Source organism: Calonectris borealis, chromosome 6 (genome assembly GCF_964195595.1).
Source record: "Calonectris borealis chromosome 6, bCalBor7.hap1.2, whole genome shotgun sequence".
Taxonomy (NCBI): Eukaryota; Metazoa; Chordata; class Aves; order Procellariiformes; family Procellariidae; genus Calonectris; species Calonectris borealis.
In genome coordinates, this window is record NC_134317.1 from 44,482,016 (window position 1) to 44,498,597 (window position 16,582).

The following is a 16,582-nucleotide window of genomic DNA, read 5'->3' on the forward strand; positions in this document are numbered from 1 at the left end:
TCAGGATTGATGTTGTCCCGGTAGCTGCAGTCTAGCTCTTGCCAGCAGCTCATTAGAACTTGAACAGTTGCATTTGCTGCAAGTGCTGAGCCCTAAAATTCATCCCCTTTCCCCCGCCCTAGCCATCTGTAGTACTCTTCCTCTGGTTTGGAATTGCTTGTAGTACGTGGAAAATACAATAAATAAAAATCATATTGTTTGGAGTTGATTGACATGGCTTATTCCTTGAAAAGCTGATGCCTCCTGCCTTTTTTGATGTGGAGTACTAATATGAGTAGAATGGCCTCGCTAATAAAATGCACTTAGAATGGAGCTTGGCATTTGCTAATGATGATCTTGGGAGTGGGGAGGAGCGTGCCGGGGCATTACCAAAGTGGAATTGCATGACTTGAATTAGCATTAATAAGTAACAGGTTTGTTCCTACAAAGAAACAAATCTGTGATCTGATGATCTATTCGTGTTGCTTGAAATTATATTTATACACTTGGGGAATGTGTGCTTTTAAAAAAAAAAAAAAAAAAATTGCTCAAACAGATTACACTTACTGAGATTGCCAAAATTTGATACCTGCTTTCTGTGAAACGTTTTCAATTCCGTGTAAAATCTGTTAGCCTAATTACTTTTTTCCATTAACTTGCATTTCTGTCTGAGGAGGTGACCATGACTGTTTATTACAGTTTTATCTATCAGTATTTTGTTCCTCAGAAAGCAGTAGTGTTCCTTTTGAAGCTAAAAAGAAGCCATCAACTCGTTAATGACTGTGTTTCTTAGGGTATAGAAGGAAAAATTCCTGTGCTTGTTTTCACAAAAGCGTCGGTTCTTTTCTCAGGGGGTCAGTCTACGTACGTGCCCTATGGGTGCATGTATATCTGTACATACTACACCTTGCCCTACTCTATGCACCATGTATAAGCCAATACAGTAGACTGCTATTTTATTCCCATCTCCTGCCTGGCAAAATATGGCACTTGGTAAAACATATTTTCTGTTGTGCAGCTATGGCTGGGATTCAGTCTTCTAATGGAATTCAGACTGTTGTTGGCTTTTTTTTCTGGACTGTGTGTTTCAGCCTCGGGTGATTTGCTGTGTTTTGTCTTGTGATGGCAGGAGGCTATTACAGCTCCAAGTGGCTTGTGAGAGAAATTGCTTTGGGGGAGACTCTTCATTTACCTGCATGCATTCTGCCAGAGCCTGAGTTAGATCCACAACTCAATGAACACCTGATCAGAAAACCTGAAGCTTAGTTCATCTGATTATTTAGCACTGTGCTGGAAAAAGTAGGGAGCGTGGCACAGTTGTTGTTATTATGTAGGCATCTGAGATACCGCTCTTGGTAATTGTGAGTTTGCAAAATTACTGTTTGGAGTGAAATGTAGTTGGAATGTAGTTGTGGCTTATCACTCAAAGCCAGAAAGTACTTACCAGGACTATAGCTTTCTGAGATATGTAGTCTGTGTGTAGATCTTCAGCAGTTCCTTGAAATCCTTTATTAATCGTGTGATTTGTATTTATTTGCAAACTTAAAATGGTGGGAGAAGCCTGGTGCCAGTGTACCTGTGTGTAAAGGAGGGCAGGGCTCTTAACACATGGTCTTAGAGTGACTGCAAAACAAAATGTTGTGCTTCTTTTTGCTTCAGCTGGTGTATGTCATGCTCTCACATTGGCAATATACATGTGTGCTCTACGTCTTGAAGAATTCAAGTGACTGATAAGCAATTTTGTGTCCATTTCAGTTAGTTTCAAAAGCTGCCATGGGTGCTTAGCAAATCTGACAAACAGTTAAAGAATCTGGTACAGTTCCATATCTGCTACGTTTTCTTTTGCTCAATTAACCTCTTAGTGTTATCTTGCATATTTTAATATTGTCTTTAATATTGCAGAGGAAGTATAGTTGCTACAGTAAGAGACCAGGGTGACTAAATCATGGAATCACAGGGTTACTGTGGACCTCGAGAGCTCATTTTGTCCATATTTTTGTCCCAAAACAGAATCTACTTTACTTGTTTCTCTTTGTCCAGCCTCTTTAATTTCCAGAGACAGAGACTTCACAGTCCCTGCACACTCTGTTCCATTATCCTTACTGCAATGTTTAATGTAAATGCTATTGCATCATTCTAAGCTTGTGACGCTTATCCTCTTAAGTACGAACATAGAAACGTTCATGTTTCTTGGCTTATTTTCTTTCTTTAAAGAAATTTAATTAAATACCTGTGGACAGTGAAGCACTAGAAAAGATATTGCAAGGAGGCTGTGGTATCACTTTTGTTTTCAAAGGTTTGTAACAGCAACTTAAAAAAATGTTAGGTCAGAAATGATGTGGATTGAGTTATCATGCTTGGAAAAGGGAATTGTCCCATTCCGGGAACTGGGCTGGATGACCAGTTAAGGTCCTTGTTGGAATCATAGACTTACCTTTTTCTCCATGACGGAAAACATTTAAGATTAATAATGGAACATTTGAAAAGTAAAATAATGAGCTCTTGCAGGACCTTGCTTTAAATACTAAATAGCCAGACTTCGATTTTTGTGTTCAGGTTACTTTTTAGCTATATTCACATTAAAATAGTTTTGCTCCAAGTGCATTCACAGTAGACTCTCAGTTTGGGTCTCCTAAACAGTGTATTCAGTGCATCCAACTGATTGAAAATGCAGTTGTAGGTATAAATTAGCTCTTGATAACTTATATAAGCTTGAGCTATGTAGCTTTCATATTTGTGGTATTTCTTTTGCAGTCTGTATAGGGCAAATATGTGCCATCTTTTTTCCAGGTGTTTCTTCCCTTTGTAGCCTCAGAACTGGACTAATTTTCTGTAAGCGTGATTTTTCTCTGGGTTTTAATCCCCACTCAGGTTCAGAGAAAAAGATTAACTCTGCTTTCTCATAGCAGCTAACTTCAGGGTAGGGCTGGGCACCGGTGGCCACTGAAAAGATGGACTGGCTGCTAACTCAACGGTGTAGGCATCAGCAGCAGTATCCAGCATGGCATGAGGCAGAGGAGTAATTGAGAAGCTGACCTGAGACTGGATGTTGGAGTTCTAAGGAGGATCTCGGCATGACAGTTTGGAGGAATTGAGAATTCAGTATTGGATGGCTTGATTGGGAAGAGATTTGAAGTAGGGTGGGAAGTTGGAATGGAAGGGGGTGGTAAGGATTTAGGATAGAATAGTGGAGGATGGGGCACTTGGAAGGATAGGTATGAGAGACTAGGTGGCTGAAAATGGGATATGGGGCTTAAACTTAGGGGTGGAGCACATCTGGAATGGAGTGAATTTGGAGAATTGAGGATCTGGTGTGGTTTGGAAAGAGCCTCTGGGGCAGGAGTGTGGAACCGGGGTTTAGAGGGCAAGGACCTAAGGAGGGAAGGTGAGATGGGTCTCTCTAGAATTGTGAGGTCTCCAGGGGTAAAGGTGAAAGCTTTCTATGTGCCCAGAATATCTCCAACCAGGATTTACTTTGGGATTGAGAAAGATGTCCATGTCCTCCTTTACTACATTGTACGGAAGTCTTAACAGAGGTGGCTTTCAGAGACACAATGGGCAGTCAAGTATCAGACTTCCTTTTGTGTCTCTTACAGACCATCTCAGGAGATTTTTTTCTTTGGTTTTGATGCTGTCCAAAGTACCTGAATTTAATCTCATCTTAAACTCAATTTGATTTTTGTACCCTGCACTGACAACTTTGTTGTTATTTTTGTGTTCTTATTCAGGTCTACTCAAGGAAGTAGAATTTTTAGCAAAGGAGAAATTAGAGCTTCAGTGTCAGGCAGAAAAGGACCATTCCAACTTACGGTCTCAAATGAAAGTTTTGGAGGTGGAACTGGAAGAACAAGTGCATAGTAATCAAGACCTGGCTACACAGTTATTGGAGGTTGCTGAATTAAAACAGCAAATTCAAGTTCTTGAAAAACAGCTTAAAAACCAGCGGCAATTCATGGACGTAAGCAAGCTTGGTATCACATTTCCATGATTTTGGAGGTGATAAATACTCTTCCTAGTTTGTGATTGAGACTTGGAAGATGGTTGCTAAAATGGGATACTTGCTGTTTTGTTTGAAATTAAGACCTTGGTATTCTAGGTAGATTTTTAATTCCCTTTCTGTAGCATTACAAGATAATTCTTTCCTTTTTATTAATTGCTAATTGTAGTTTGTATGAACACTGGAGTCAAAAAGTGTTTTTTTTTTTTTTTCCTTTCCCTGTAATTTTAGCTATGCTTTCAGGACTACTAAAAGGTGTTAATTATTTTTAAGTGAGCATAGTTTCTTCACCACAAAAAGAAACCCGAAATTTTTCTTGTACTCAATATTTTAATGAAATGGAAAGTTTCTTAAAATATTTTCGTTATCTCTGGCTGGGTTTACAGGAACAAGCTGTAGAAAGGGAACACGAACGTGATGATTTTCAGCAGGAAATTCAGAAACTGGAAGAACAGTTAAAACTTTCAGCAAAATCGCAGACTTCAGGAGAGCCCAGAGACTATAGGGTGAGTAAAATCCCACTTAGTGGCCAAAGGAGTTTGTTTACTACAATTAAATACCAAAACCTGTATTGTCTTGGGGGACTGGCTCTTGAGAGACTTTTTTTTTTTCTCTGTTGTCACCCAGAGAGCAGATTTTTCCCCCAGCTGACTGGACTACATTTAGGCAATGAGAGTGTACTTACATTATTTCTTATGGAGATGGAAAGAAATGTTGTATATACATTACAGTAAAGTTTTCCAGCCTGTGAGTCTGGTTTAAATTAACTGAGGAGGACAACAATACAGACACTCTGCTCTACAGAGCGCACCTGAGGGATGACTTCCAGGTTCTGAACATGTTTAGTTTTTCCAGCTGTAACAGGAAAATCTTGTAATAAGAGATGTTCTTTGTCTGCATGCCTTGTCCTATTTAAGTCCTTTTTTTCACATGTTCATTTGTTTGATGCTTGGTTTCAAAGATTAACTTTTTCTTTTTTCTTTTTTTTTTTTATTTTTTTCACATAAATGAACGTTATACAGAACTATGAATTGATTCTACAGGTATGGAAAACAGCATGAACATCTCTCTAACTTTTCTTTCCTTTTCCTTTCAATCCCTTCTATTAATTAGATCTGCTTTGACTTTTTTCCTGTTCTTAACATGTCAAGGCTGCTATAGCCTGACTTGGAGAGAAGGATACATGTTTTAGGGTGGCGGGATTCTTGCAGGGAGTGAGGAACTGCTTTCAATTTAATTTCCTGTACATAAGTGCTTCATTCTCCTGGCTTATTGCTCAGATGTATTACAGGCAGTTAACTTACTGTAAAAGAGCTTTTTGGCATGAAAGGAGAAGTTGAGGTTTGGCGTATGAAACAAAGATAATGGAATTATGATGATACACTGTGCCTTAGCCTTCAGCTTTTGTTTGTGGCCCTGCTCCATCTATTCATTTATGTATAGTTTATGAAATTGTGTACCTTGGTGTTAGAGAAGCACAACTGAATCTTTGATAGAGTGAATTTTCCATGCTGGAGGGCACCTGTAACCTCTGTTGCCTTCTGTAACCTCTGATAGGACTTCATTAGACTTCTTAAGAAGTAGAATCATAGAATCGTTTAGTTTGGAAAGACCTTTAAGACCATAAAGTCCAACTGTTAACCTAGCACTGCCAAGTCCACTACTAAACCATGTCGCTAAGCACCGCATCTACACGTCCTTTATATACTTCCAGGGATGGTGATTTTCCTGGGCCGCCTGTTCTGATGCTTGACAAACCTTTCGGTGAAGAAATTTTTCATAATATCTCCTGGCGCAACTTGAGGCCATTTCCTCTTGTCCTATAGCTTCTTACTTGGGAGAAGAGACTGACACCCACCTCACTGCAACCTCCTTTCAGGCAGTTGTAGAGAGCGATAAGGTCTCCCTTGAACCTCCTTTTCTCCAGGCTAAAAGTAGAGTGATTACATATAATTCTGCATCAGTCTTGGCTTCTCATTTGCATGAATGCCATTATCTGGCATTAAGATTTTCTGAGTACATAACACACGTAGCCTATGTGTTTGTTACACTGTGGCAAAGATCAGAAAAAGAATGGCAAAGACTTCTGCTTTGAAGGCCGCATGAATTGTTGAAGATCTGTTTGTACCAGAAGGTATACCTCTGTGGCAGTCTTGGGCGTACAGAAGCATAAAGGATATATGTAAGGTTATTCAAAATACGTCAAACTGTTAAGACCACAGCTTGCTTTCTATCCAAGATGTTAGGTGGATGACAGTTAGTTACTACTGTGCTTGTGGCTTAGTAAAGAGGAATACCTGAAAAAATTAAGACTGGCTGCTGTAGCTTTGCAACCTCTCTCAGAAAGGATTAAAACGTAATTGGAGACAGGTGCACACAAGGAGGGTAACTAAGCAAGTGCCATTTGTGGGTAGGGTGAGGGATGCATGCAATCTGTGCCAAAATAAAATGTCAAGATTTAGGGAGTTCTTGTACAGTTGTTTAATGCAGCTGTAACGTCGGTAATTGCTTAACCTGCTCCGAAACAAATCAGTTCAAGTGAACTTCTAATTTCTGCATGTAGGAGTTATAACAAGTTCATAGTTGTTCTCTCTGGTGTTATCTAGACTCAAGGTATATGCGAGTGGGATTATTTTGTGAAAAGAGTGCTGACTGGTACTGGGAGCTACCATCTTGAGAGTATGCCGTGAGGGTGAAGGTTGTGAAAGTGTTTTCTTAGCTACAGGTTTGCAGCAATAGCTTTCTGGCAACGTGGTTTAAAAAACCACGCTTTTCATGTGTAAAGTGTCATAGTTTCTGGGATTCTGATGCCAAAATTTTATAACATTAGAAAGTATTAGACGACTTAAAGATTCTTCTGTACCAAAAAGCTTTTCTGTAAGGCCTTGTGTTATGCTTAACAGTTGATTAACTGCTGATGAGATGAGAAGGGGATAAGGAAACGTGTATGTGCCTATAAGCAGTTGACAATGTGATGTTAATCACTTTTGGTATTCTTAACTAGTCTGTGACACTCTCCATGCTTATTAATTTGACTAAATTAACTCTATTCTTCTGTATTTTGCTAGAGGGTGTTTTTCTGCTTTAGTAATATCTGTACAATACTTTGAAGATGTAAAGTTCTATATTAACGCAAAGAATTTTTGTTTTATAATATTGAAGTTCAGACACTTCGTCAATTCTGTTCGTTAGACACTGTTCATCAATTCAGACGCTTTTTGATGAACAAAGCATTTATTTTGTAAAATCTCATCTTCCTTGCTCATTGGTATTGACCAAATTATTTCTCTTTTAGAAGGTTTCCCATTGCTTTCCTATCTGAGCTTGCTTTCAATGTCCTTAATGACTTTTATCACTTCCAACATAGTCTGTCTGTCACACTTGGTTCTCTTCTGCCTCTGTTACCCACCAAAGCTCCTAGTCTTGCTTTCATGTTAATTATTGGGATGAATGAGTGACCGTTTTCCTGCAGCTCTGTGCATGATTGGATCTCAGTGAGCTGAAATGCAAAATTGTTCTCTCTTCATATTTAAGCAATTTTTGGAAAAAAAGTACCTGTTCTATGTTGACTACTGTGAATCTCTGATTTGCAGGCATTGCATATGTTACGTTGCATATTTATCTTTCAATTCTTGGTATCTTCCTTTAAACTAGAATTCCTTGAAGTGATGGAAGAGGGTTCTGAGGTTACAGAAATACATGTAAAGCTATTAGTAATAATTCATGTAATCTTGGGGTTTTTTTAATCTTAAACAAACAACGAAAAAACCACAACAAAAAAGCCCCACGCACCACAAGGCCCCTTTTGATGACCACTGGGCCTTGAGAGTATGCCTTCATCCAGTACTTTGCTAGAATACTGCAAATATTGAGAGTAATGAAATGTGTATTTAAGAGCTGCTGCATTTGGAAAACAAGATTTCAAAAAGTTACTTTTTCATCCTTTCTGTCACATCTGGTTTTACTTTCATCTGGGATTTTAGCATAGTTTAGTCCATAGTAAAACTCCACCTGCTTTGCCATGAAATCGCTCTTGCTTCCAATTGGAAGTTTGTTATATTGCCTGAATATCTGTATAATGTGATTTCTGTATAGGTAGAATCTTTGCAAGCAGAAATAAAAGAGAAGATGGATGATTACAATAAGCTGTTACTAGAAAAGGAGCAAAAACACCAAGAAATTACAGCTCGTGATCAAGAGATAGAAAAACTCATGGCGCAGATACAAGAACTGGAGCACGGCGGTATTGAAATCTCAAAGACTGTATACTACTTGGAACAACAACTGCAAAAAATGAAGAAAGTGGAAACCGAATTAAAACAAGTAATTTTAAAACACTTATTTAAATGGGAGTGGCATTATGCAGACAGTGTCATCAATGACTGTGTTAGTGTTGTTTGAAACTAACCCTGGCACCTAGTGGGGAGTTAAACTGTTGTATTAATGGCAGGCATTGCAGGCACAGTTTTAAACAAACTCTGGTTTTACAAGCTATAAGCCTACTTACTATAGAGAGTGCTTTTTGACAGTTGTCATGTTTGCATGGATCAGAGCTGCTTTTTTGCTTCTCTGGAAGTTCCTAAGAAGGTAGTGTTACTGAATATTAAACATTGTGGGTCTTCAATAAATAACAGTGTTTAAAAACTTATTATCTTAATTGATAGCTCTTCTTGCTATATGCCTTTGGAGCCAGATCTGTTTGCTATACTCTGAAATTTTTAGTGTTTTATTAGTACTGCAAATTGAATCACAGCTTAGAGTCAAGAATTACATTCCATTTAGCAAAAGTATTTGTCTTTTACCAAACGTCTGAGTAACCTTTTCTACCTTTTTAAACTAAATGTTTCAGTTTTCTCCCAGCAATTTTCCTTGGTTAAGTATTGTTGGTGTGTCTGACAAGTTTGAAGATTTGAGAATAGCATGATTAAACTAAATTTATTAGTTAATTGGTAATTTCGTAAATATTTGCTTCCATTATTTTTAATTTTAAAAATATTTTTTTGTTTTAGCTTCAACTAATATGATGTAGACTAGCTAGTCTTAGTTTATTAGGTACTATTATTCCTATCTTTTTGGCACTTGCGAGATTGCGTCTGGAGAACTGCTTGGTTTTAGACTCCCATGTACAAGAAAGACATTGGCGTACTGGAGCAAGTCTAGCAAAGGACCATCAAGATAGTCAGGGGGCTGGAGCAAATGATTTTTGAGGGGAGGCTGAGAGAACAGGGTTTGTTTAGCTTTGTGAAGATCTTATTGTTGCCTACAACCACATAATACGAGGTTATAGAGAAGGTGGAGTCAGACTTGGAGGTGCACATTGAAAGGATGAGAAGATATGAGCATAAACTGCAACAAGGGAAATTCCAATTAAATGGTAGAGAGAAAAGGTCATACTGGGGGCAGCCAAATGTTGAAAAAGGGGCTTAGAGTGGCAGTGGTGTCTCTGACTTGGAGATGTTCAGAATTCGGCTGGCCGAGGCCCTGACCAGAGCCAAGTTGGTTCTGCTTTTAGTCAGAGGTTGGACCAGAGAGCTCTAGAGACCCTTCCCAGCTTAAGCTATTCTGTGATTTTATCCAAATATACAAAAGCCGTGCCCATTAGCTTTGTCTGGCTTGCCTTGGAGTGGATGGAGATTGTGATACTGCTGTTGGCAAGTTGCTCTTGTCTCTGAAATCTTAGCTTTCTGTAAGACAGGCTTTCTTTATCCATGCAAATTCAAAATATTCTTTTAGCTGTCTGAATGTCCCAGGAAATTGGTCTGTCTTAAAAATCCTAAATAAGCCAAATTCAGACTTCTTTTTTTTTCTTTTTTCCAAGGAACTAATTCATCAGCTTTAAACAAGGTTATACTATTCAGTTTGCCAACTGTAGACATTGTAATAGCTTGTCTTGAAGCAATTTCGTGCAGTAAATAAGTGCCAATGGAGCTCTAAGAATGATTGCATGTCATGAAATTTTTCTGTAAAAATACACTTGATGTGAATGGCAACTACAGGTTTTTATTGTCCCCCAAATTCCAACGTATGAAAAATGTAGGTATTGCAGATAATGGAGACTAGCGCTAATAAGAAATACGTCTGGAAAGAGTAATTTTGAATATGGAATGGTATCTTTTTGTGAAGAATGCTGACTAAACTCACAGCTAGCAGATCCACTTATCCTGCTATCATGTGCATGGAGCAGGTCTTTGTTTTTTCCTGGTCCAATTCCTTTCAGTTGTTAGGTTGTTGATATGTAACATTGATGCTTCTGGTTAGGGCTGTGCTAGGAGGATTGCTCATCGTTTGGCTTGAGGTCTTGAAAATAGAGCTTATTTAGGGAGTCTGCTATCCTATGGATTTTGGTATCAGTGAAAGAAGATACCACATTAGACTACATCTGCGTGGGCGTCCAGAAGTCTTTACAGTGAAGGTGCATTACATAAAGCTCTGATTTTTGCCTGGGTTGCCACTTGTTTTTGCTGGGTCACTGTAGCAATCTCAGAACATAGCAGCTGAAGAAAGCTAGGAGAAACTTAACTTTTGTGTGCAGAGCCGTGCTGACACCATGAGCTATGGCACACTTGCAGCTCTGCTGTACAATAAATGCAGGAACATCTGAGGTAAGGCAGCCCAGTTCTGCAGGAATCTGGATTTGCACATTGTTACTGGAGGTTTTTTGTCAGTGATCAAGAAGAGCTTTAACATGGTGCGGGTAAGGTCTTATTTTTAGTTGATATAAAACAAAAAAAGGCTCTGTTGTTGCTTGGGTTTTGTTGTTACATGTGTCCTTTCACGGCAGCAGGACACCTGAGGGACTGGTTAATATCATAGGTCTCTTGTGATGGCATAAAGAGTTTTCATTTTTCCCTTCAGGACAAACAAAAATATTTCTGTGATAGGTGCTTTCCTACCCAAAAAAGTTCAGATGATGCTGTCATAATTATTACGTTTGGTTTTTATCCTGCTAGTGATATTATATGTGAATGACACATGTACACTTTGTACCCTAACTGGCTATCTCTCCTATATCTTCCTTTCCTCTTGCGTGCTGTGTATCCCTGGACTGCCCGGAGAGCTGGCCAGAAAGCCAGTGGGAATTGGCTGGGGGCTAGTGGGTGGAAATCAGACAGCCTATTTAGTATGGATGTGAACTGTTTTAAACACCTGTTCTTGGGCATGCTGTTTTAATGCTGAGATACAGCATTAACTTTGTAATTTATTTTTTATTTTTTAATTGATACTTCTTTCATTTTAAGATCAGAAGATGCTATCCCTGTACTCTGGATCTTAGTTCTTTTCGATTAGATTTAAAATTTTAAATATTTTTTTTTGGCAAATCACATGACGAGTCTAAAATAACCCTTCTGTTAGAGGTATGTGTATTGAGCTATGGGCAGATAAGCAGCAGAGGCAGTTCCTGCTTTACGTTTCTTGCCCAGCTTTCCTTTATTGTATTAAGTAGAGATATGCATGCCTGCTGTTTGGACGACTTCCCAAGTGAAGCTTTCCTCCTTGGACTGACCCAGCTCCTGAGAAGGACTGTGAGAAAAAGCGGACCAAAGCAGAAGTTTTTAAAATAAATGAATAAAACTATGGTAGCTTGACAGACCACAGATCTGACAGAAACTTAGTGCTGGTGCTTCACATTCTGACTTAACATGATGTATTTGTAGTAGGTTTTTGATCTACCCAAAACCCTCCATCTGTTAAATTAAATTAAGTCTCCACATTTTAAATCTAGCTTGGCAAGTATATGGTATCGTAATAAATTTGGAAATGGCTACAAGAACAAGATGTTTAGGTTATTAAATATATAAAACGCTGTGTAATTGAGCAAGTACAATATATCACTAAATGCTAAATTTTCAGAAGTTGTTAAACGTGGGTTAGAAAAAAATAAAGGGGTAAAAACTTAAGTGAGCTAAAAACATTCAGTTGTTTTGAATTCCTATTTCTTTATAGGCCATTGGGATTATGTACTCTTCTTGTACTGGGGTTTGTCAGGGATGGTGAAGTATTTTGGCAGGATTGTTCTGCTTAGGTGGGTATGTATATTGACAACAATTAATTCTAACAAAAAAAAATATTTTGCAGGATAAAGAGGCATTGCAACAGCAACAGTACAATAACCTGATTCAGATCTCTGCCCTACAGTCTAAATTAGATGAAGCGAGGCACAGAGTACCAGCAGACGGCAGTTCTGCCCCAGTGCTGAAGGAGCAGTTACAGGCAGAGCAGGAGGCACTTCAGACGAAAGAGAGAGAGGTAAGAGTTTTGATAGGGTCCTGTAGACTTCTGAGTTACTCACATAATTGCAGAAACATTTTGTGCAAACTTGTAACTGGGAATTTAAGCCATTCAAAAACCCAGTGACTAATGTTGTAGTAAATGTGCCTTCTTATCCAGTATTCTCTATGCTTTGGTGTTAACTAACCTTCCTTTTTCTTGCTTTGTTCTGTTTTGTCATCCCCCTGTCCGTCCGTCTCCCCATCCATTGGAAACTGTCTTGTAATGATTCACATCAATTTTGAGACTGATTGTTCAATATCTGTTGTAAACTGATTTTCCTTTCCTTCCAAAGTTGAAGTAGAACAGAAGGTAGATATATTTTTGTTTGACTTCAAGAGTGAGCGATAATTCCTTTTAGAACAGAAAGGGCAATTACCAATAAGGTTGTCATCTGACCTTCTCTATTTTGTGAGCCAGAGAACGTTAGCAATGAGTTCTTGTGCAAAGCTAAGCTGAAAAGCAGTGTAATTGGTCACATTATTTAGAACTTTTATTGGATTGACACACACAGATACATACACACACCCCTCCCCCCACTGTATGTTTATGTAATATTACATAATTATTATAGTGTGTGTAATATACAAACATACAGTCCAGTTCAGAATATGCAAAGAAGAAAAACATGGGTGATCCTCCAGTTAATTGTACACCATTTTTTCAAGAGCAGTAAGATAAGAAAAACTAATTTCTTACAAGTGGAAGTTCCATGTCTCTTCTGAAGCCTGACTTCAGGAGCCACTAAGCCTTTTTCATTCTAAAAGCCCCTCACTACCCATTAAGACAAGAGATGATGAAACCTGTGGGTGGCAAGAGCAGAGTGTTTCCAAATAGCTCTTTGCTCTCAAGCTTTCAAACAGCTATAAACAGAGAAATGTGTATTGACTCTTCTACAGGTTGAAGGAGTCAATGCTCAGAACTTTTTTGATTGCTGTGTTACTGGGATTAGCACTGCAGTGCTAATTTCCATCCTCTAGGAGGAGGAAAATGGTGATTGTTAACTGCTTGTGATTACATTAGACATCAAATGCTAACATATCTCCTATTGTTACATCAAATTACATCAGTTGTCAAGGCTTGATTTTTCAGAACATAGATTAACATATCTTTTATGAGCAGTTAGTTGGTTTTTTGTTGGTTTTCTGTTGTGTTGGGTTTTTTTTTTTTTAAAGAAAATGGAAAACGACCTTTGCAGTACTTTGGTTTCGCAGCTGAGGAGCTGGAACACAAGCTTCTTACTCTCTTTTTATGTCTCAAGTATTTTATTAATGCAAACTGATTAGAGAGAGTTTAAGTAATAGAATTTGGTGAAGTTACTTGCTCTCAGTAAATAAGGCGATGAATGAAGTTTTATCTTTTCTGCTTAAATAAGAAGACTTAATTGAAACAACTATGCATTTTCTTCTTTTTTTAGATTGCAAGCTTGTTAGACCAACTAGAACAATATAAGGATAATTTGATCAGTAAAAATGAGGAGATATTGCAGCTGAACTTGCAGTTAGAGATGCAAAAAAACCTTAGCACTTCCAGCATCAGCCAGCTTCAGTTAGAGAATGCACACTTGAAGGTAGGTTTCCTTAGCTTTAGTGTGTGCCCAGAGACCTCCTTTCTTGAGTGTTGTAGTCTTCATCTCGTGATGTTATAAACAGATACTTAGTTTGTTTCTTTTGTCAAGGGAATATTGCATTACTGTTACAAGGCTAATGCTGATTATCGTAAAACAAAAAACCCCCGATACTCTAGATTCATGTGTATGGCATTATCTTCTACAGTCATTTGACTTAAATAAAAAGCTTAGCTTTTTTCTAGCCCTGACAGGTTATGAGCTACAGTGTTGTCATTTTTGTGTGCATTCCTGACCTCTACACCCATAGCAAATGTTACGAGTTAGAAAACTGGTTGGTTGTCAGTCCTGGCAACTAGAGCGTTCATCTCTTACCTTGAAAGTTGAGAAATGTTGTGCCCATCTAATCCAGTGGCACAAATCTAAACAAAGGAGCTGAGTTGTGTTCTTGAGTTCTTTAACATTATAGTAAGGAGGAGAATGTTTAAATAAAGCCCTTAGTTCTGTGCTGCCATTATGTTGGGAGAGAAAGTAAGTCATTTCTAATGAGATTGCTGGATTTTTTTTCTGATCAGGAGGATCTAACAAAACTTCATGTGAAGCAAAATCAGGACCTGGATATTAGTGATTCCTCAGCTTTGTCATTCCCACAAGCACTACTAAAAGAAAAGAATCAAGAAATTGATCACTTGAATGAGCAGATGAAGAGGCTCCAGCGTGAGCTAGAGAATACTCTGGAGAATAAAGTAAAAGTACTTACTATATGTTTATTGCTTGATTTTGAGGGAAGCAAGGTATACAGAATCTTATTGTAAATGAAATCTATTTGATAATTCTCTTAGGAAAGTAGAGAGTATCCTGAGTAGCTACCAGCTGAAGTGTGCAATTCTTCCTGCTGTTAAATGTGTGATTTAATGCCTGCATGATTCAGAAGAAAAATGTAATTTAAACTCTATGTGCAATAGTAATTCTGCCTAAATACAGTAATATTGCGACTTTATCCTTTTGCTCAGGTTGTAGAAGATCAAAAATCTGAAATTGAAGAACTCAGATCACTTGTCGAGCACCTTCGCAGTGACCAGGAAAGGCTGCATAAGGATAAAGATGAAGAGGTAGAGCAACTCCACGGAGTAATTGAGAAGCTTCAAAAAGAGCTGGCACAATTTGGACCAGTATATCATGAAGTTAGCGACAATCAAGATGATCTCTATCAACTTGCATTGGGAAAGCCAGTCGAAAACCTTCAGAATGAGTTGAAGAAGGGACTGGTAGATTGTCAGGGTGATACTGATCCAAATAGAAGAAACGCATTGCTACTTTCCAAAGTTAGAGAACTTCAGGAGGAAGTAGAGCTTGTCTCAACTGCTAGAGAAGCTCTGCAGCAACAACTGGAAGAGAAGGAATCGCAGTTCAAAATGGAAGTGGAAATTTTGGAGAAAAAATGCCAAAAATTACGAGAGTCATCAGGGCAGCACATTGCAGAGCTGACCTCTCTGAGAATACAGTACGATGCACTTCAGAAAGAGTACAGCCTTTTCCAAACACATTTTTCTCAGAGAGAGGTTGAAGCAAGGATGGCAACTTCTCGCATTCAAGAACTTGAAGATACTGTGAGAGAGAGGGAAGCAAATACTCTAGAGAAAGATATGCAAATAAAGACAATGGCAGATCAAAGAGAAGCTGATACAAGCAAGTTGCAGTACTTAACAAAAAAGGCAGCAGAGCTTCAAACTGAGTTGGAAAAGAGAGATGCAAGTCAGGCTCAAGATGTTTATAGTCTTCAGTTAGAAGTTTCGAGACTTGATTCGCAGGTGCGAGCACTGAAACAGAAAGAAGTAGTTTATCAGAGAGAAATCAATGAACTGCAAGGTAGCACTGCAAAACTGAAAGATCAAATTGAGGCATATGTGAGAGAGCTTGAAGCCTTACGATTGGAAAGAGGTGAACTTGTGTCACAGTTGGAGTTGTACAAGCCAAAGGAGCAACGTGATCATGAAGAGACTAACCTTCTCAAGCCATTCTGCCACAGAGAAAGAGAAGAAAAAGCCCTTAAAAAAAGAATGGAGGAATTGGAAGAACTGGAAGCAAATGTTGATCAGTCATCTGCAGTACTGGCTTCCCCTACTGATAAACTGGTATGTGATTTGCTTTTTAATAGTAGTATTTGGGTTTTTTTAAATAATTTTATGTGTCATATAAAGCCCTATAGTTTATCCTTTTCAGTGCTGTAAGAAAGCGTGAAGATGAATACTGTGGCATAAAAATGACTGTGGTGAGTCAGTTGAAGGGTCAGACTATCTTTGGGTAGTTTCTCCAGCAGTGGCTAGAGGTAGATGTGTGGAAGGCCTAAGAACAGGGCAAGGACACATTGAAACCTAATCCAGTCAGTTTTTCTGAGCTGGATATGGTTTTAGGCATGGATCCTAAGGTATCTATTGAGTGTGGATGGCAAGGTGTTGGCAGTGGGGGAGCTGCAGGGGGGCCTCTGAGAAAAGGCCGGAGCTGCTCTGTGCTGGGCACAGCTGGTTTCACCGCAGGACACAGCTGAGCCTGTCAGCCACTGCAAAAACATTTAAGAAACGGCAAAATGCTGCACAGCCAGTGAGGAGTGAGGGGCGGGGGGAGTGTGAGAAACAGCCCATGGAAGAGACCACGCTAGAGCAGATATGCACACACTGCAGGGGAGGAGGTAGAGGAGTTTGGAACGAAGGAGTGAAATTGAGCCTGGGGAGAAAAGGTGCCGGGGGGTGGCCGTTTCATAATGTGTCTTT

The 16,582-nt window shown here is 38.8% G+C and overlaps 1 protein-coding gene across 5 annotated transcripts in view; it reads left to right on the top strand.

Moving 5' to 3' along the window:
• PCNT (pericentrin) overlaps positions 1 to 16,582 on the top strand; it is a 100,993-nt gene that overhangs the window by 51,538 nt on the left and 32,873 nt on the right. For 4 of the 5 annotated variants that reach the window (XM_075153865.1, XM_075153866.1, XM_075153867.1 and 1 more), the window contains 8 exons: positions 3,708 to 3,937; positions 4,363 to 4,482; positions 4,999 to 5,019; positions 8,072 to 8,299; positions 12,053 to 12,223; positions 13,662 to 13,814; positions 14,387 to 14,563; positions 14,825 to 15,946. In XM_075153865.1, coding sequence (XP_075009966.1) covers positions 3,708 to 3,937; positions 4,363 to 4,482; positions 4,999 to 5,019; positions 8,072 to 8,299; positions 12,053 to 12,223; positions 13,662 to 13,814; positions 14,387 to 14,563; positions 14,825 to 15,946 — 2,222 coding nt within the window. The remainder of the gene's footprint in view (positions 1 to 3,707; positions 3,938 to 4,362; positions 4,483 to 4,998; positions 5,020 to 8,071; positions 8,300 to 12,052; positions 12,224 to 13,661; positions 13,815 to 14,386; positions 14,564 to 14,824; positions 15,947 to 16,582) is intronic. The other variant, XM_075153868.1, reaches the window with a different exon arrangement.